Source organism: Lissotriton helveticus, chromosome 4_1 (genome assembly GCF_964261635.1).
Source record: "Lissotriton helveticus chromosome 4_1, aLisHel1.1, whole genome shotgun sequence".
Taxonomy (NCBI): Eukaryota; Metazoa; Chordata; class Amphibia; order Caudata; family Salamandridae; genus Lissotriton; species Lissotriton helveticus.
Window position 1 is genome coordinate 1,663,631,456 of NC_136063.1, and position 22,018 is coordinate 1,663,653,473.

Genomic DNA, 22,018 nt, shown 5'->3' on the forward strand with positions numbered 1-22,018 from the left:
TACGCCTATTGTATATTTTTTACTTTTTTCGAGAAAGAGAACCCTCCCATATAACACACTTAGCACGCATGCGCAAACAGCATTATTTCCGGTAAGCGAGCAGTATCCCGTTTGAAAGTCCGGTGAGTAAAGCGCAGCGCTCAGAAATTTGTACTGCATGTTATCTTCGTACCTAACAACACCTTGAACACTCTCTTTACGTTTGATGCGCACCTTTCACTTATCAGCGTTCTGAACAGATAAATGACATTCACAATGTCGGCACCTAGAGCACTTTAAAGTCGCTTCACTCCGTCGCGTTTAGTTTGATGTTCAGACACTTTCGAGTTAATTTCAACTAACACTTGGGGTACATTTTGTTTTATCATCGTTTTTAACAAAATCGCATTGACGTGGTAATTCGACAGTTAACATTTTCCCGACACTCTTCGAGTATAAAGCGTGAATAAACACACTGTGACCTGCTTCCCGCCACTGATTACATTTTGCATTCGTTTTAAACCCACAGAAATGTATTTCCCCTGATGAAGTGCTATACCGGCACGAAATGCATTGGGCTTGAGCTTACTTTGTGGACAATTTGGTTTTGGAACAATGATGCATTGGAATATGGCTGTGATGTAACAGCTTAACTTGGAAAAAGTGATTTAACCAATGAAATGGAAGAATAAACTTATGAAAGCAGCAGTTTATGGTATACTGTTATGTTTACAAGCAGTGTTTGAACCATAAGAACATTTAGGATTAATTTCCCCAAAAGAGTGCGACTGGCTACCTGTCAAGCTTGACAGCCACAACCAGCTATTGATAACTCCCTTAAGGCCAGAGGGAGCAAACCGGTCAGCACCTGACCCACGAAAAGTTGGAAAATTCACGTTTACCCTCAGAGTGCCACACACCCCCCCTTGTTGATATTTGCATTCTGACCTAACCGTGTGGGCACCTACCCAATAAGTATGGAATATGAGGACATTTCAAATCTAACTGAAAACAGAGCCAACACGTTTGCCTTTTCCACTGAGGAAACTAATAGAATTTACTCATTGATACGGGAAGCAGATCCCACAGCAGCAGGTACTTTCTCATCACAGAGCCTACTTAAACAATTATTATACACCACTAAGCGGATTATCAACCAAAGACTTCACGCAGGAACCTTGATTAGGTATCACAAGGACCAAAGAATTCCAAGAGGGCTTCGGATTGCCCCAAAGCCAACACTTTGCAGGAACAACCCAAAATTCACTGAACGGTGGTATGAAATATTGAACAAGTGTTCATTAGATTTAATTTTACTTATTGTGGAAGAGTTATCAAAAGTCATCGAAGATCTAGATAAAGATATCAAAAGAATCCAGGCAAACCTGGAGAGCAACCTTTCAAAAGAAGATTTAGACCAAGCACTAGCTGACATTAACATACAGCTTGACAAATACACCAGAGAGATAAACGATAGGAAAATCCGCAAGTACAAGCGGGATACCATCGATTATAAATTAGGGGAGGTGTATAACTGGGCTGAGGTTTACGCCCAGCGCAGACAACAAAGGCCATTTCAAAATACATCCTCTGATGAAGGTAGTTCATCGTCATTTGACTCTACACAGAAAGATCCTCAAAGGTCGGATAGAAGAGGAAGACAAACAGATAACAGGGCTAACATCACCGATACCTCGGCTCCATCAGCAACAGAGAGGCCTTTTTTAGGGAGAGGCCAAAGTCAACACGTCGAACCAGGAGGAGCAAGAACACAAAGAGAGCCAAGCTCATCAATAGCTCAATCGACACGCAGCAAAACAACCTAGTCATCAACATATCCAAAGAGAAAATATCCAAAAATCAACTTTCTGTCTTACAACGTGGGCTTACATTTGTACCGACCTACAAACCCAACGAATTGGAAATGGAAGTGAGCTTTTTTAAGTTCATGAGGACTCTACGTTTGAGACATTTTTTCACCAATGTGGTGACTGAACATCCAACCTCGACACAAGCCGAAGACACATTACTAGGTTTGAAATGTAAGAGCACATTCTTGGCTCCAGTAAGCCACAAAATCCTGGATTCTTACGAAACCATCACCATCAATGAAATTAAGGAACTATTTAGGAAACCAAGCTCGAAACGTTCAAATTTGACAACACATGAGATTCGAGCGATCAACCAAATTACGGAAAACCGAAAAATTAAATGTTGTAAAGCTGATAAAGGGGGCGCCATCGTCATAATGGACATGGAATATTACACCGAAAGTGTAGACAAGCATGTGTTCGACGATAGACTATATATGAAATTGTTGAGTGACCCAACTAACACTTTCAAAGGAGTTTTGACTACCATTATCAACCAAGCAGTTGAAAAGGGTACTATCACAGACAAAGAGAAGCGTTTTTTACTCCAGGATCATCCGAAATGTCCTAGCATACATATGCTACCTAAAATTCACAAGGACTTAGAGAAACCACCCTTCAGACCGATAGTATCCACAAGAGGCTCAATCCATGAACCTATTGGAAAGTATTTAGACCGTCATTTGCAACCACTTGTTCAGAAAATGTCAACTTACCTCCGTGATACCACTGACTTTCTCACTAAACTCAATGAAACGGAACTAGATGAAACAATGGAGATAACACTCTGTACAATCGACGTATGCTCACTGTACACATCCATCCCCCACAACAGGGGCCTAGAAGCCATTGAGTCATTTCTGGTTGACCATGACATCGCACAAGACCTGAAAATTTTCTTGCTAGAATTGCTACATTTCACACTGTATCACAGTTACTTTTCCTGGAATGACCAATACTTTCAACAATTGGCAGGAACCTCAATGGGGAATTGTGCAGCCCCTAGCTATGCGAACCTCTTTATGCACAGGTTGGAATTAGAAAACATTCTTGAAAATCCCAGATGGCAAGATAAGATCCTCAAATTTTGGCGATACATCGATGACATTTTCCTAATATGGAAAGGTTCACCAGCTGAAATTGAAGAATTCATTGTACACATCAATGGTATTGATGATCACATTCAGTTTACCCATTCCATTAATACCGGGTCTATACCTTACTTGGATGTGTTAGTTTCTTTGCAAAATCACAGATTCGAGACTGATGTATATTCGAAACAAACTGACAGGAATAACATGCTAATTTTTGACAGTTGTCACCCAATGTCACTAAAAAGGCACCTACCATACTGACAATTGCTAAGGATGAAAAGGATATCATCCAGTGATCAAATTTTTGTAAAGAATGCAGATCTCATGATTACCAAATTCCGAGAACGCAAATACCCTGAGAATATACTAGATGAAGCGCAGAGAAGAGCTCAAGCTATTTCCAGAGAAGACCTATTGAAAACACACACAAAGGACATGACCCAAAACAGACCTGTGTTTGTCTCTAAATTTTCGACTCTCAGCCATCAAATGAAAAAAGTTGTTTTAAAGAATTGGGAAATGATCGAGAAAGAACCAGATTTCAAAGGAATGTTCAGCAAACCGCTGTTTGCTTACCAAAGATCCAAAAATCTGAAGGATCTAATAGAAAAGGAGGCACGCAACAGACTTGAAAAGTACACAGGGACCATTCCTTGTGCGAACTGTGGTCATTGCAACAACATAATACGTGGCACCAGCATTAATCACCCAACTACAGGAAAACCGATCAAACTTTTTACCAATGCCACATGTGATTCAAAGAACGTTGTTTATCTACTGAAATGTCCGTGCGGACTCCCTTATGTGGGGAAGACAGAGAGAAAGATGAAAACTCGTTTGACTGAGCATAAAAGTACCATCAGAAACAGAACCACCAAGGCTCCAGTAGCTGCTCATTACATTTCGAATTGTCATAACATCAGTCAGATTCGTTTTCTGGTTTTGGAGTGTGTTCCTATAAAGCAAGGCTGTGATAACAGAAAAAGATTGCTCCAGAGGGAAATCTTTTGGATTAAAAAATTGAATTCCTGCAACCCTACGGGGTTAAATGAACGTCTTGAATTTAGCAGCTTCCTGTAACATTGTTTATGGACTTTTGTTAACCTCAAGGCACTATGCTTTTTGAACTTCATGGATTTTATATATACTCTTACCTGTTCATTATACTCCAGATACACATGCTATTCACGCCAAATAACATAATCTTGAATGTAATATCCTTTAATTAGTTGGGAATAGCCATAGACACGATGAATATGTGGTTTGACATGTTTGGTTACTTTTCGTTTACCTTTCCAAGATGGCCGCGGCATTGATGGTTTTACATGTGTAAGTTTCAGTTCGATTTCACCCATTTCACCACACTCCGAACGGCACAATTACCCTTTCTTCACCATCTACATAACCCAACCAACACCTTTATTTTACGCCTATTGTATATTTTTTACTTTTTTCGAGAAAGAGAACCCTCCCATATAACGCGCTTAGCACGCATGCGCAAACAGCATTATTTCCGGTAAGCGAGCAGTATCCCGTTTGAAAGTCCGGTGAGTAAAGCGCAGCGCTCAGAAATTTGTACTGCATGTTATCTTCGTACCTAACAACACCTTGAACACTCTCTTTACGTTTGATGCGCACCTTTCACTTATCAGCGTTCTGAACAGATAAATGACATTCACAATGTCGGCACCTAGAGCACTTTAAAGTCGCTTCACTCCGTCGCGTTTAGTTTGATGTTCAGACACTTTCGAGTTAATTTCAACTAACACTTGGGGTACATTTTGTTTTATCATCGTTTTTACCAAAATCGCATTGACGTGGTAATTCGACAGTTAACATTTTCCCGACACTCTTCGAGTATAAAGCGTGAATAAACACACTGTGACCTGCTTCCCGCCACTGATTACATTTTGCATTCGTTTTAAACCCACAGAAATGTATTTCCCCTGATGAAGTGCTATACCGGCACGAAATGCATTGGGCTTGAGCTTACTTTGTGGACAATTTGGTTTTGGAACAATGATGCATTGGAATATGGCTGTGATGTAACAGCTTAACTTGGAAAAAGTGATTTAACCAATGAAATGGAAGAATAAACTTATGAAAGCAGCAGTTTATGGTATACTGTTATGTTTACAAGCAGTGTTTGAACCATAAGAACATTTAGGATTAATTTCCCCAAAAGAGTGCGACTGGCTACCTGTCAAGCTTGACAGCCACAACCAGCTATTGATAACTCCCTTAAGGCCAGAGGGAGCAAACCGGTCAGCACCTGACCCACGAAAAGTTGGAAAATTCACGTTTACCCTCAGAGTGCCACACACCCCCCCTTGTTGATATACCGGCAATTAGAACATTCTGAAAGCTAGAGGAATGCTGTTCCTCTTGCAGGGGTGCCTAGATAATTAAAATCAGAGGACCAACTACCGTCACAAAATCCAAGTAGCACTTTTATTCTGGTTGGTTTTCCACCTCATTAAAAGCGGTTCAGGCGAGGAGGGTAGGTGAACCACCCTGGTCCCCCACAGGACATGATACCATACTCCAAGGTGTCTCATTGATGTGCTGAACCGGTAGAGGCGACATTCCCGTAAGTGGGAGGTCATTGAACCCTACTACTGAAGAAATATGATGTAGTCATTGTCCGTGGTAGTTAGCTAAGAGCCGCACTACTGAGTGTAGATAGATTTGATGTTCACATATTAGGTCCTGAAGAATTGCCTTAGAGTTTATTAACCATTAAGCAAGAAACCTGTTGACCTCACGAGATGAGAAGAGCTTTAACTGAACCTTCACATAAGGGAAGCTGCCACTCTTTATGCTTTTAATGAGGTGGATAACCAACCAGAATAAAAGTGCTATTTGGATTATCTAACCTTTTTAACGTACTCACTGCACTTTACTGTGTGGGTATTGCAGCACCGACCCAACAAGGAGCAGGTCCAGATGATGAAGCATGACACCTAGCTTGCTGGGTGTGTGAGGACCCTAGTTCTGCATAAGCAGGATCCCCTCCGAATCCCTCTCCCTCCCCGGGCTCCTCTTCCACCACCATCCTTGTGATGGTAGTTGGTCCTCTGATTTTAATTAACTAGGCACCACTGCAAAAGGAACAGCATTCCACTAGCTTTCTGGATCTGACAGGGCACTAATGCTGGACCTTGAATAAAAAGGCCTACAGTCCCTCCTTTTTGAAAATATTAGAACATTCTGCCGGGCCGGGACACTCATGAGTAGCTGAGCGCGTTATAAATTCTTTTAACATAACTAGAAGGCAGAATGTTCTAACAAATACAACAGAGGTTTCTCGAAGCTCGAGGGGATTTAAATCCCCTCGAGCTCCGAGAGGCCTTTGTAAAACATTGGAATGTTGCTCTGCGTGCCTTTACCGGCCAGTATATGCAGGAAGCACTCTATTGTCTTCAATGGAGCTCCAGACATTCCAATGTTCTAATAAGAGAAAGTTAATTTTAGAAATTCTTTTTCCCGCCCTGAAACTTCTGAAGGCTGAACTACTTGGGTGTTCCATCTGTCATCCAGCTGGTGACTGGCCTGAAAGGGGTGTGGAACCTGCTGCTAGAGCAGAGCCAAAGGCCTAGGTGTGGAGATGTGTGTTTGTTCATCTGGCAGGAAGACCAGTTTTTTCTATGCCCATGGACTTAATTTACTTAAAAGGGGCCTCAACTGTCACAAGCAGAAGTCAGACGAGAAGTGGATAGGCCTATTATTTTGTCATTACAGTCAGCTATACACCAAGCTCAGTGGGGGAAGAGCAGCCTCCATAACTGGTTTGGAGTGACCACAGATGATGGGCAGTTCACTATCCTGGCCACAGCTCTGGGTGGGCACATAGGCTCTGCACAAGAGGGAAGGGTTTGCCACTTTGTATTTTAGTAGTGAGGGGCACTGTGGGAATGTTTTCAGTAATGCACGCAGAATTGCTACAAAAGTGAGTAGGGTTAGCCCTGGTAACTGTTATCCCATTGGTTAGGGAGAGGCAATGAGGCATCGCTATCTGCAAGCTCTTTCCAGGCATAAATGTGCCACCACAAGGCACCTCCTTCTGAACACTTTCTGGACATGAAGAAGATCAGAAAAGGACTGGACCTGTTATCTGTAACCTGAGAGGAGCCCTGAAAGATTTGACCTGCTCCCTTTTATACCAAAGACAAAGACTTGGACTTTAAGGGCCGATTGATTGACCTTCTGTTTGGCTAAAGGGAGACAACAAGCAGCAACAGGCCTTTTCCTGGAAGTACCCAGCTGACCAGGGGTAACTGTGCCTGGATTAGACAATGCTGTTGGTCTCTGCCTGTCACCATGTCAGTCTCTTACGTGTTTCCCCTTAAATCCTAGGGGCCATAGAATACTCCTGTGGTTTGTTGATACTTAAAAGGCCATGGTTTTAATGTAGATCTTGGCGGATAGGATACTCCATCACAAACTTGATGGATATCCTATCTGCTGTATTATAAGTGCATAATATACTAAGACATACGGTGGACGGGACATCCGTCACGTTTATGATGGAGTATCCCATCCACCAAGATCTAATCAGGTCGCAAGTTAGGTAAAAGTTTTGAGCAGGACAAACTTGGTTGGTGTGTCCCACTCACGCTCCATCAAGGTTGGCTTCAAATTGTGCCTAGGGTCCGGTCTACCATGACTGTTGGCTATCATTTGAGTTTTTGTGCTTTTTGGGGCTATTTATAATTTAAACTTTCAAAATGTATATATCCAGTTTACCTTATTTGATGTTTGTCATTCTATTGGCTACATTTCACTCTAAGTTTCTAATGCAGTATGGGATTTTTATTGTTTTCCATTTTTACTTTATTACAGCCTCATTACTGCCTAAACACTTTACACACTGCCCCTAGTTAAGCCTGTCTGCTCTGGTTCAAGCTACCATGGAGTTGGGCTCAGATTCATTTAGTCACTTGGAAGGGTTGACAAGAGTTGACATTTTTCCTTGAAGTGGCCGGTTGCCCACTCTAAATAATATTCCAATTTATTACACTGGTGTTCAGTGATGGGATACAGGACTTGTGTTTTGCCCTAACTTGAGTGATTTAAGTTAAAATTAAAAGGCCCTTTCTAAATCGATAGCAAAAATGGACTTTTTAGAGTTTTAATTGGCTTTTGATTCTTATGGAGTCATTTTACATTTTTTTTTCCTATACTGTTAATTTTTGTCCCTTACGTTTTTTGGGAACATAGAGGGAGATCTGGCTAACGTGGAGAGCCTTAGCATGGCAGAGCTGAGGAGTAATGAGAACTGAAGCTAAACAAGCATTCCATGAAGGCAGATTACCACTTTTCCTTCAGTGTTTGGGAAGAAGTCTGTCTGCTATAGTACATCTCAGAGGATCACAATGATGAAGTTGTGGAAGCAAATGAGAATGACATTGAAGAGGCCCCTGTTCCAGAGGAGTGTTCTCCCCAAGGAGCAACATCACCTGTGGTATCTAGGGTAGGGAGTAGCGTGTCATCCAGCAATTTTGTCCAAATAAGAGTTGGAGGACACACAAGTGGAAAGGGCCTTAAAGTTGCAACTGACCACTCTGGGCCTAAAGGGGAAAAAGTTGGCCTTGGCTGCTGAGGAAAGGAAGGAAGCCAAAAAAGGCACTTTGGCACCGGAATTGAAAAAGTTGACACTTGCCTTAGAGAATAAAAGGGCCCTCCAGGCGTAAGTGAGGTACCCGTGCAAGATAGAACTGAGGTTCCGTAGGTTCTCCAACTCCAGTGATGATGGTAGTAGCAATACTGAAGTGCCTAGGAGAGGTAAAGCAAAAGTCCACATCCCAACAAACCAGGTGCCTACTAATATGGTGAGGGATGGCAGGGATAAATGGTTTGCAGCATATGAAGAAGACTTGCACATGCGTAGAGTCCCAGAGAAGGACTTGGGGTGTGGGCTATGGAAGCACATGTCTATTAATGTGATGTATACCTGATTGGCCTCTAGAAGGAGAAGACCAGGTTAGGTGTGTCACATGAAACAGTTCCTCATTGGAAAATGTGTTCAGAACCTTGAGAAATGTCACCTAAAGTTCAGAGATAGCCAGAAGCAGGCACACCAGTCATGGTTGGATTTTGTAGACTCCTCTAGCAAGGCACTGTAAAGTTGGGTGAAGAGCAATAAAGTAAAGGATTATGATGGGCCGTAGAGTTTGCTCATGAAGAAGCACATCTTGAGTAGTTTCTTTACAGATTTATGCCAGCACCTTATAGATTCCAAGCACACTGTGCTAAGACAGACTGGGAAGAAGCAGAATCTCTGGCTCAGCACCATAGTGTCCTAGTAGGTATCTGGAAGTGGCTGCAGGAAGGGTGGCCCGGGTTCCCCCTCTGCAGAAGGAAGGAGGAGCACAGGAAATCATAGAAAAGGTCCATAAAGTGCCCAAGAAGAGTTCGAAGGAGAGGGATCCCCAGACCACTTCTGAGCAGAAGGGGCAGGGGTGGTGGAAAAAAGTCCATGATGCCATATTACCAGGCCTGGCGGTATGACTGTCTACAGACAGGACATAAGAGTGGGGAATCTGTGAGTACCTGCTGCTGCCCATGAGTGGGCACACCACAGAGGTGACTAGTGTAGCACTAGGGGTAGGTTATTGCCAGAAATAGGGGGTAGAGCATGGCCTAGTATCCCTTAGCTGGGAGTTGAACCAAGAAGCTAAGCTGGTGATCCCTGAAGGTGGTAGACATAATTTCCTGGAGGTTGGTGTGAATGGGATCCCTGTCACTGCTCTACAGGATACCAGCAGCCAATGCTAACTTTTTCTCCTCAAGGGCCTGGGTGACCAGTTACCTCTTTAAGGCCACATCATGTTGGTAGCAATGCTGGTTTCCCCACAACAGTTTTTGCCAGGTCATGTTATACATTAACCCATGCCATGTCATGTTATACATTAACCCATGCCAGGTCATGTTATGCATTAACCCATGCCAGGTCATATTATACATTAAGCCAAGTATGTACGTTCTATGGAATGGTTTTCTTAGCATGGGAGGGGTATTGGCCAGAGGAGGGTCATTGTCAGTTCCCAGATGCCCATTAACTGCATCCCTGGGAATGAGCTCCTACTGAGGAGAAAAAGGCAGTGAGGGGGTGCCCCAAAAATACAGATTTCTAAAGCTACAATCCCCAAATTGAGGGTATGAGGGCACACATGAAAAGCATGTGGTATGAAAAGGATGTCATCTATAACTGTGAGGACCGGTAGGTCAGGGGCTACCTTTTTTTGAAAGATCACCCTAGGACTGACCCTGAGGAGGCCACTTCTGTCCTGGAGGTTCTGCCTGCCCTGCCTCAGAAACAGGGGACAGGAGACTTGCACCAGACAAATTCCACAGAAAACCACTTAAATGTGTCATCCTTGAGGGAGACTGTGTACCCACCCAGTGAATTCCTGGACTTCCAGGCACGTGTTCAGAGTCAGGGCACAGACCTTGAGTAGAAGAGCCAGTTTCAGGGTGTCACCCCGAAGATTGGTGAAGTAAGACTAAATGGAGGGTGTCTGCAACCTGAAGTTATGAACCCCCATTTGGAGAAACCAAAGAGGCCAACGGAACCACTGAAGCAAGTTGGGGGCTCCCTGATAGACAACAGCTGGTAGTGTGGCCTACCGAATGGAAAAACTGTGGCTATTCGTCATAACTGGCATTTTCAATTTTCATACAACTGTGCACACGCAGTATAAATGTGCCCACCCCTGAATGAAGCCAACATTATACACGGATGAGAGTTTACATGCAGGTCCTGCACAATTGCCTCACTTGCCTGCGGTTGGCTGTGGTGAGGCTGCTCCATTTCCATGAACATCCAGGAAGTGTTGGAAACAGTCCAGGGGCTTACTCCCGTGCAGCATCATTTCAGAGCTCATCCCTTGCTGATTAGACTTCGCCCGGGCACAGAGGTCTATGATGGACAAATGTGAGTACTGATCTTTCCCATCTACAAGCTGAGCTGAATCAATAGACACCTGAGATGCATCCAGGTCTCCAGAGGCCTCACTGCTTTCCGAGTTCCTAAGGAATCAACAAGAAAAGATTAAACAAATGATGCAGGGCAAACACTCAAAGGCATATCTTAGGTGATCATGAGAGAGTTCAAATGTTGAAGCACTAATTTGATCTGGGATGACCATTATAAATATGGCCTAGTTTTGTGAGGTTTAACACATTTTTTGAACCATATTTCCACCATGAGCAGTAATACCTTCAATTGGGACATTGCCAGTACTCATAAAACACATAATTCAACAAGTTACACATGTAATATAAGTGCAAAGCAAATATTGTTTAAAGGCGATTTTGCATACTATAATTTGCTTTGCGACTAGAAATAAATAATGGCACAATTAAAAGTGAACAATTTCAAATTTATTCTCAGATACTTGCACCTACATTTAGAGTAATTTTCTAATTATTTTGAAATTCACAAAAATCCCAAAAGTATTGTGGGACACTGGAATAACCAGCAATTGCTAGTAGTATTTCTTGAATTATTACGCCTTTCAAGTCAAACGTGAAGTCACTTGAAGCAACTGTATATTTTCACATATGTAAAATGTGCCCCAAAGTGCATTTGAGTTTTAAAAAAATGGTTTTCTTTTATTTCTTCTCTAGAAAGAAACCACTTTGTCTGCATCAAAGCTGATGTTAGGTGTGCACCCATCCTACGCAAACCATGGATTAGAATTTACTTTTGTACTTGACAAGAGTAAATCTCCAACCCTATTCTTGGTGGCAAAGGGCCCGATTCACAGAAGTAATCTGAGACAAAATCCCAAACTTACTACTTTTGGTATTCACAGAAGGCGTTTAGTAGTAGTAAAGTTAGGATTTTGTCTAAAGTCTGTCTTAAGTCTGTTTTAAGTCAAACTTAAGGGGAAAATCCTAACTTTACTACTAATAAATGCCTTCTGTGAATACCAAAAATAGTAAATTTAGGATTTTGTCTCAGATTAGTTCTGTGAATCGGCCCCACAGTTCGTAAATAACCGACACCTTGCAAGATTGTTTCTGCCCACCACCCAGGAACAATCTCTTGCTTATTAGGAGATTTGCTCAGGTATAATAAAAAACGATGGATTTAGGCCCAGATCCTTGTACTGGGGTGAATGTATGACATTGTTCTACATTCTGTCCATCAACTGTGTTTTTTGCAATTTTCACCCCGAGTGGGCTGGGTATGCTCAGACGTGAGTCCCAGGCTGTCCACACCACTGGAGTCAAGCTATCCAGGCTGAAGAAGGCTGATAGCCAGAAACCGGTCCTTGGATGCTTGATTCCAGTCTGGGAAAGACATGGCTTGGTAGTTCGGACTGGACTGTTCCCATGAGGCACAGGGTCAGAGCTGATTTGCATATAGCCAGTGTCTAACCCAGGGTGGTGTGGGGTGCAAATAAACGATGGATTTAGGCCCAGATCCTTGTACTGGGGTGAATGTATGACATTGTTCTACATTCTGTCCATCAACTGTGTTTTTTGCAGGTATAATACTACGCCATAATTGTTCAAAATTATGAGTAAACAAATCAATTTTCGAGCATTCACTCACCTTTGTGGATAGAGATGTGAAATATAATTTGATTAATTTGTGCACTTGAATTCAACTTAGTTAAAGCGAGTTAACCTTGCTAATTAACCGATTTCGTGCATAATGTTATCGAGACACTGTTCTCCATTTCACGTGCATCTTTCTGTCTTCCATTTTATGACCATTGCGTGCATTTTCATTTCATGACGTTACCACTGCACTGATTTGATGCTTGTTTCATCACTCAGTCATTGCCTGCTGGGCATATGTTCAGAAATGGGAACGATATTTGCGGCCTGACAATGTAAGGATTTATGTAATCCATAGTGATAAAAACGAAAACATTAATTATATTGTAAAAGGAAGGCAAATTATTTCTTAAATGTACTCATTATGCATCCATAGGGTATTCATGCCGCCATCAACCGGTGCAAAGGGCAGAAAAGGGTCTGTTTAAAACACAAACTCACTGATCTACTTTTAGATATAAGTGTACATGAATGCATATTCCAGAAATAAAGGGCATAGAAATAATGACATTTAAAAGCATGTCAGATTGAACTATTCACTTTGCCATAACACGTGAGCGAGCGGTTCACACATTTAGAATGGTCCTTTTATGGAGTTCTACTTGGAGGCCTGTGATGGCGTCTTACATCATATCGAAAACAAGGAGGATTACTCCTTGACATGTTGAGGGCTCTGCAATGGAACCTGAGAACCTGTGATATGAAAGAAATGCATTTGAGCCTTTGTGCCCGAGAGTGTGAGTTTACAATACCGTGCATGTAAGAACAGACATAGTTTAGGCAGGCACAGATGGAGGATTACCAAAATGGCACCAAGTAAGGCAGAAATATTGGAGCTTTAATTATACAAGTTATCCGAGGAGAACCAGACTCTACAAAACTCATGCGAAATGCAAATGCTGTTAGTAGTGAATATCGCTATAGGTTTCAATATTCTAGGCTTTACCTCTACTACTTCGTCTACATTAATTTAGAGGTAATTTTTAACGAATTTGAGTTAATACAAATCTTTATGGTATAAAAGGTCTGGGTCAGGCCGTCATTTACAGAGGATGGAATCTGAAAGAAATGTAGGGTAAACGGATTACTACAAATGTACCCGTTTTTTGTAGTACACAACATTAAAAATAAGTGGTCATACTATTTTTCAGGAAACCCATACCCCTGTGTGAAAACTTTACATTAGAAGATAGGGAAAGTCAGCAGAAGAACTTTTTCCACAAGTTATTCCTCATTTAAAGGTACATTGACAGTATTGCAAAGTTTTCCGGGTCTGGTGACATACTTACTGGTTCACGGTAGGTATCGGGGAATCTCATATATTCGAATATGCCTCACTGGCACACAAATAGAGCAGAGCAAACACAAAGAGATGACTTAGGGCGAACAAAGCAAACTTAAGTAGAGAATACCTGCCTCAACAGCAACAAGCACAATGCGTTTCCAGGAATAAAACATGTAAAATAAAAACCTGTGTTTCTTTCAGTGGGACACCTGACCATTCTCTTGGTGCTTCTCGGAATTGTTTACTATGACATACAGATACACCACACAACAATGGACATTGGTCTAAAGCAAGTCCAACCTACTGGCTTTACCAAGGGTTAGCAGTAGCAATATCAGTAGCAGTATCGGATGTCAATTTCGTTGTGAATAATAAACATTTCAATTAAAAAAAATGAGACTTGAACATAAATATTGCTAAAGCCTTTGGAAGCAGTAGTGGTTTTCAGAGTGTCTAAATCACTCCCATTCTCCCCTTCACAGCACTTTCCTCTGCATGTTCTATTTGTTAGAAATGGACAGCCTTTTTCGCCCAACATATTTCTGACATCTCCCATCTACATATCATACACCTCATCTCTGCTCTTCATCACCCTCTTTTCACTCGCTCCCACTCCAAACACTTCCTTGCATCTCCTTCATTCCCTTCCTCGACACACAATGCCCATTCAATTGTTGTATACAGAACAATGGACTAGGAGGTAATAATAAGGGGATGAGATTAATTCAGGCCTATCACTTTTTTCCATATTTCTGAGTGAGGCCGTAAATAGAACAGGTATGCCAAGACGTGGGTCCTGTGCATACTGTGCCACTGGAACCAAGCTATACCCGGCTGATGGGGCCTTTTATGGGTGAAACAAGTCCTGGGTTGCTTGTGTTCTGGCACAGAGCAGACTTGCCTGGCAGCTCAGGCTGGAATGTTCCCATTGGAGCGGGGTCAAGGCTGATTTGCCAATGGATGGGTCCAAACTGAAGTAAATGATGCGCCAAAAAACCATTGACTGGAAACCAAACTTGAATAATTACCAGTGGTTGAGATTAATTCGAGCAGTCCATCCATCACTTTTTTGGATACTTCCACTCACTTGTTAGCATTGCATTTTCATGTACTTTCACCATATCATTATTTCAACAGGTAGGTACCTCCTTCACACACTTTTCCATAATATCTCTGCAACAATTGGGACATGTAAGCATTGCACTGTGCACTCTGCAGGGACACCTAGGAATGGATGGGCATCTATTCTGAACACATTTATGACCCACTAATTTGGTCTGTGAGAAACTCACACTGCTTTCAGCCTCAACTCGGGAGCTCTAAATCGTGGCTCGTTATAAAAATCCAACCAAAACCTAAACTCTCACCCGCAGGCGGCTCATTTCACAACTTGTACAAAACTCCATAACAACAAATCTTAGGGAATTCAACTTTAAGCGAAATGATAAGCAGGAAACACCTCACGGAAATGGAATACTGTGATGGTTTTTACAGCTATTGTTGAGAATTCGATTCATGTTTTTGTCTTTAAAGTTAAGGACATCATTGTAGGACCTGGTAGGGACCTGTTTTAAAGTCAATTTTTAACTACCGAGCGGGGTCTGAGACCCAGAGGGATCCGCCCAACTTAAATCCCTGGCTTCAGCTTTCCTTATTGGTAGCATGTACTTCAGCATGTGATACAGGCTTTGATATAAGGCGTTGTTATTGATGGTGGGCTACATACCCTCCTGTATCAGCAGAGAATCAACTTGCTTTAGCGAGGGTAGCAGGTTCCTCACCTAGGGATCAGGGTACCCCTCCATAAATTAGGTTAGGGCGAAAAAGACACGAATGACTGGGGGTATTGCCAGAGCGTGGCGCTGCAGAATGCGTGGTTGATGCTCAAGTAACCCAGAGGTGAGGCTTTTTGTAAGTGCTGGTAAGGCACTTTTAGAGTGCTCCGAAAATCTGTGCACAATATTATGCAGCTGGTGCATATATTCTCAGGCACCATATTATGCAACTGGACTCTAAGCTAATATTTAACTGTCCTTCATCTTAATGGGCATAAGTATGTTTAGCCTATATTTTCTGATATATTACCACAAGCAGTGAGCAACACTTTTTCGTGCACACATACAGATTGTCCACGTAAAATTCTTCTGGGGCAAATCCTTTGTGAGAAAGCTTATAAACGACAATGGTTTCTGTCAGTTCCTGACAATCTTTAACCTTCAATTCCCCTATCAGTTCTTCTAAAGCATATGAAACTCAGCCATCATGAATTTCAATGTCATTCTGGAGTTCTGCACTCTGGGTACCTTTCCAGCCCTATCTCCCTTCTATTCAGCATTACATCTTCGACAGTGCACAAAGACTGTAAACTTAGCAATCACTGTTGGCATACAGGCATGATAGGCAAACTGACATTTGTTGCAAATAACCTTCACCTAGCAATGTAGTCCCCTTTGAATAAACTGGTCATAGAAACGACAGAGCAGTGGTGTTCAAACTCCATAATGTCATGCCCCACATGATAAACAATATATTCTGGCGCTTCCAGAATTAAAACTTATTTTTTCACAATTAAGTTATAAAATTGGAAGTTCTAAACATTTTTAACAATTCAAACATTACACCTATGTTGAGTCTTTGCTTTTAAAAAGTCAATGAAATACATGGTTGTCAGCATGCTATGGGCAGCCTGGTCTTCCTAAAGTGTAAAACTATCCGCAGTGGGATTCTTCAAAAGAAAATGGGGCGAGACTTTGAGGACCTGTTAGAAAAAACATATTTTGTGTCGTCACCGCCATTATTTGCTAGTGGGTATTGCAGGGCTTTGAATTCGGCAAAATGGGGTACAAATATCAAGTCCTCAGTGCATGGGTGCTGAACACATATAGCCAGACTGCTGTAACTTTTCAAATCTGAAGACATACCCGCGAAAATAACAATTTTGACAGGAGGGAATCCTACCTTTAAACATTAAGTAATTCACTTCAACAATGCCCTTGCAGTTACAGGATAAGGTGTCCAGTGTTTTAAAGGGCAACATGTAAGAATTTAACGTAGGCATTTTCCTACAGTGATTAGCCACCAAATGCTATTTTCAGTGTATTGTGTTGTGGCTTGTTTTATAAGTAGGATAAAGTAAAATTAAAGTATTATTGTTTTACATTTGTCCAGGAAAAAGCATCCAAAATAATTTCCTCACTATTTTAAATATTTATTAAAAATCCAATTAATTGGTTAAGTTCATTTTTTATGAATATATGCAGGAGCAGTAGCTGTTAGAAAGTTACACTTTTCCTGCCATAAGTTGCAGTGGCCTAATTAGCAAGAGAAGCACAAAAATATGATGGGCAGAATGCTGAACATTGTCAAACATTCACCCCAAGTACAGACATCTGGGCCTAAATCCATTGTTCATTTTGCTCACCATGCCATTCCAGTTTGGACTCAGCCATATGAGAATCAGTCTTGACCCTGCTCCTGAAACTTTTCAACCACTCACCCCCAGTCAACGATGAGGTGATACCCCAAAACTGGACCCAGGAAGCTTGTTTCCGGTCCAGAGAGGCCCTGGCCTGGCAGTACGGGCTGGACATTTCCCATGAGGAGCAGGTTCAAGACTGATTTGCATATGGCTGGGTCCAAACTGGGGAGGCATAGTGAGCAAAAGAATGGATTCAAGCTAGATCTCTTCACTGGAGGTGAATGGCTGAACAATTTCAGAACTCGATCCATCATCTTGTTGTGTTTGCTATGTTCTCTTTAAGTGGCCAAGGGTGTTCCCAGACGTGGGTCCCTTGTTCGCTGTGCCACTGTTTTCAATTTAGCGTGTTTGAAGATGGGTCAAAACTAGTAACTGACCCCAGGATGGTTGTTTCCAGCCCAGGGAGGACCTGGCCTGGCAGTTCGTGCTGGACTGTTGCCATGAGGAGCAGGGTCAATACTAATTTGCATATGACTGGGCCCAAACGGCATAGTGAGCAAATGAGCAAAAGGTTCAACCAAGATCTCTTGACTGGAGTGAATGGTTGAAAGGTTTCAGCACTGCCACTGCATCCATCATCTTGTTGTGTTTGCACTAATTAGCAATAGCCTGCCTGCAGCTGGCCTATTAATGCTTCCCTTTGATGCAGTGTGATATATTGTTATCATTGCGGAATCAGTGGCCTGGGGGAGGTATGTAACTCAGCTTTTCCCAAGAAAGGGGGTTGATCAGGGCATAGGGACAATTATAACTTGAAAAGGACTAGGGGAAACCTGCGTCTTTCCAGTTTAGTGATGTGGCACCTAGAGAAGAGAGACATTTGATCCCAGGATACACCTGAGCCCTCCTGGATCCAATCAGAGGGGTGAGGGTGTTAGTCACAGACTCAGTTTGGATTGGTTGAGTAGAAGAAGATTACTCATTAATCTAGATACACACTTGGGTGTGCCACAACCCAGCTCCAGTGTCAGAAAGGGTCTCCCAAGTTGGATTTTTCTGGAAATGTTGTACTGGACTGTGAGATAGATTTCAGTGATGCAAACATTATGTGCTGGAAAAGAGAGAGGGGTTACCCTTGGGAACCGTTTAGCCATTGGTTAGAGATTGTCCCGGAGTCACCCCCATGCAATTGGCTAGCGAAAACAACAGAAGCAGCACCTTCACCCTAGCTCTTCAGAACACATCTGGACTTGTGGAAGAAAAGAAGTTACCTGGACCTGTTGTCTGTGATCTGTGGGTAGACATAAAGGGCTGGATCTGCTGCCACTTGGACCAATTTCTCAGAAGTGGACTCCAAGGGTCAGTTGACTGATGACTTGTGTGGCTCCAGGGACACAAAAAGCTGCAAGGAGCCTTTTCGTGTAGTGATCAGTTGCCCACTGGCAAGGAGACCATGCTTGGACTGTGCTAGTGGCTCCTGCTGGAGTGGATCCCAGAGTCTAGGTGCCAACCCTGACATTCTGGGAGACTTAGAAGTAGATACTACAAAAGATTCCAAAAGTTGGGATTTCCAAAGGACTGGGACTAATGACCCCAGGCTATCCATTCAAGGTGTGACCTCATGTGCAAGAAAATCAGGTTGGTCCTTCCTTGAGATTTTTGCCGCCTGTAAGAAGAAATCAGTGGATCCTCACAGCTAAGGTATCCACATTCAGTATACCCTGCTAAAGCTACAGCTTCCAGGTTTGTGCTACTGAAAATATCCAAGATCCAAGAAAGAGACTAAGGGCCTTAATATGATCATTGACAAACAAGCATCTGACCTCCATCACTATGGGATGGATACCGACCGGCATGTAGTTGGCGGTACCACCAGCCAAATTACGATCTGACTGCCGCACAGGCGGTTGGAAACATGCCATTTTCTATTGTGGCTTGTCCAGCGGCCCAGAAAAGGGCAGCAATAGAAGTCACAATAGAAAAAGGCATGTTTTAAACATCCATGCACCGTGTCCAGACACAATGAGGGGCCTGGCACAGGCTCCATGGTTGGTTTGGGTTGCTCCACATGTGCCCCCAAACCCAATAGTGGAGGCCAACAGGGGATGGAGTCCTGCTAGGGGCCCCCAATGTCCTTTTCTGCCTGTTTGCCAGTCTGCCTGTTCATGGCAGTTGAACTACCATGTACAGACTGAGGGAAATGGGCATTGTAATCCCTATGGCAGTGCCTGAGCAGGCACACATCTATTGTAGGGATAAAGGTACTGCTCTGCCGCGATGGGCTCCTTGTGCCCATTGGAAAAGAAGCAGTCTGTCCCTGCGACTGATGCCTTCGACTGCTGGATCACAATCCAGCATTGGGACCGCTTCTATGGCTGTTGGTGGTGGTTTCTCTGCCAAAGCATGAAGGTTTATATTTTATTAGCAGTTTGTTTATTAACATTTTAAAAATAATATCTCTGGTTCTACTTATTGGAAATGTGTTTGGTGTGTCATTTTTCCTAATAAATTTTGCTTGTTTTTTGCAAATTGGTTGTGGGATTTCTTTTGGGTTGTATTTTGACTTTTAAATTGTTTTGGTACTTCTATAAACTTCACAAACCTTTCTTAAGTTAACCCTATGTACTCTGTGCCATAGCTACCAGGGATTGGGCTCAGGATTTATTGAAGCCTTGTGTTTAACCGGACAGGGGTTTGGACTTATTACTTGGGAAGTACTTGCATCCGCTCCAACTAATAACCCATTTTCGTCCTCTTTTGGCATCTACTCCCAGCCATGATATGGGTGACAAAATATGTTATTGATCGCCCATTAAAGAGTTGATCACTGCCCCTCTGTTCTTTTTTCACTGAAAAAAAGCACTATTTTCAGCATAATGCTCCACATTGCTACTGCCTGCCAAAACCATTTCAGACCCTTCTCAAAGTCTGTCTCCAAGACATTTGCGGTAGAGCTATTAGTTTATTCATGCCATCTCCTTCAAAGTTAATGTTTTTTTTATTTTATTTTTTACATGAACAAGGCAGCACTTAGTCTACATGTGTCTAGTAAGTAGGTAGACACCATTAGCCTAAAACCTTGAGGCATTTTGACAACATACGTAGAACTATTCTCCAGTTTATTCTTGTCGCAGTAACTCTAAAATTAGAAGTGACAACAGAACATAAGTTGGGGAGAGGATGTAGCCTTGCTGCAAGAGTGGTCGACATTGAAGCTGGGAAACTGGGTTCGAGTCTCGGCAACAACGTTTAACATCCTGTGATTCTGGGCAAATCACTTAATCTCCCCGTGCCTATCAAAAAAATGAATGTGTCCTCATGTAAACAAACTGGTGCTATGTAAAGCGCTCTGATACCCGATATCTTCGGGTCTCGTTCACGCTATATAAAACTCTTTTTAAAAAAATGTATTTTATCCTCCTTTTGTGAAACATTTGACTTAAAGAGAAAAGCAATTCTGATTTTTACATTTACTTCAATCCTTAAATGTGCTATGGCAAAGCCAATTAGTCTGACCTTGGCATGCTGCTGCAATGTTTATTTAGTTTTTGTGACTTCTTTTTATTGCATGATGAGTTTTAACAGGATGGACTCCAAGAAAACACTATCAGGCCTGGGTCAGTAATACAGTACGTGTGTGGAAAAGTAAATTTTGCCATGTTCTGTGTCCCTACGTGTCATCCATCATATGTTATGTGTGCATGATTAAATATGCATATGCATTCCCTATGTTCGATTAATGACGCAATTACAGTTGTGTCCACCTCTAGTATGCCAGTTTCCAGTTCTCGTGAATACTACGAATATCAGGCCTATGTAAAGCTACGTTGCCACGTTTCTCAGTGTGCACGTTATTCTATTGAAAAGTCCCCGTTTCTAGGCCTCAAAAGGGCCTGGACACCAGATTCAGCTCCTGTCTCCTGAAGCCTCGCTGAGGAGCGATACAGCCCCCACCTGTATCCTCGACCCTTCACTTACTTCCTGCCTTGCAGTGCCCGGCTCACCCTGGCTCTGCCTCTGAGTCTGCCAAGAATATGTTATGATTTCAGTTATCAGTTCAGTCCTCCTTCTCTGCATTCCTAAAGCTACTGAATCGCATCGATAGTTTCCGTCATTGTCTAGCCTTCACGTCTCCACGTTAGAGAAATACTGCATTTAATGGTCATTTAATATTCTTCATCACGCACTACATGTAGAATAATGCATGGTCCAGTCTTAGAATCAAGTTAGCCTTTCCCCTCCTGACTTCTAGTTTATATCAACATGTTCTCTAAACATCAGATACTAGATACTGTTTAGGTACATGTCGCCCTGACTCTCCAGACTTCAGTCTCTGCTCCTAGCACAGAGTTCATAGCCCCCAGCTTCTCTTAGTAACACGTCATTGCTAGTTTGCGCGCACCATCAGGTTAGAGGTCCCGGCTCCTCAGGTAGCCCCCTCCATGGTTGCCGCCCCATTCATGACGTATTCTGTTACGTTTGCATCACATGTCTATGTATACGCCCTGTTACACCTCTTTTCACCCTTATCTTTCGCGACTGCTACGCGTCACGCCTATTGCAATATAATGCTATGTGTTTGCGTTATGTATATATGCTCATGCACTGTTATTAAAAAGTTGTTCCCCTTGTCCCGATCCTGACCCCGGCAGCGCTGCTGGGCCTTGCCATCCTATTCCTGTGCAGGTGGTCCTGTTCCTGTCCTTTATGCTGTAATAAACCTGCAAACTCCTACTACCTCGAATCTTGACTCTTATTTATTGAGCTATCTGTTATTCATTTATTCATTCAAAAATAG

At 42.5% G+C, this 22,018-nt stretch overlaps 1 protein-coding gene across 4 annotated transcripts in view; it reads right to left on the minus strand.

Annotated features, from left to right (window-relative positions):
* LOC144829313 (rho GTPase-activating protein 6-like) overlaps positions 1–22,018 on the minus strand; it is a 940,021-nt gene that overhangs the window by 93,838 nt on the left and 824,165 nt on the right. For all 4 annotated transcript variants that reach the window (XM_078688348.1, XM_078688349.1, XM_078688347.1 and 1 more), the window contains one exon: positions 10,728–10,975. In XM_078688348.1, the coding sequence (XP_078544474.1) occupies positions 10,728–10,975 (248 nt within the window). The remainder of the gene's footprint in view (positions 1–10,727; positions 10,976–22,018) is intronic.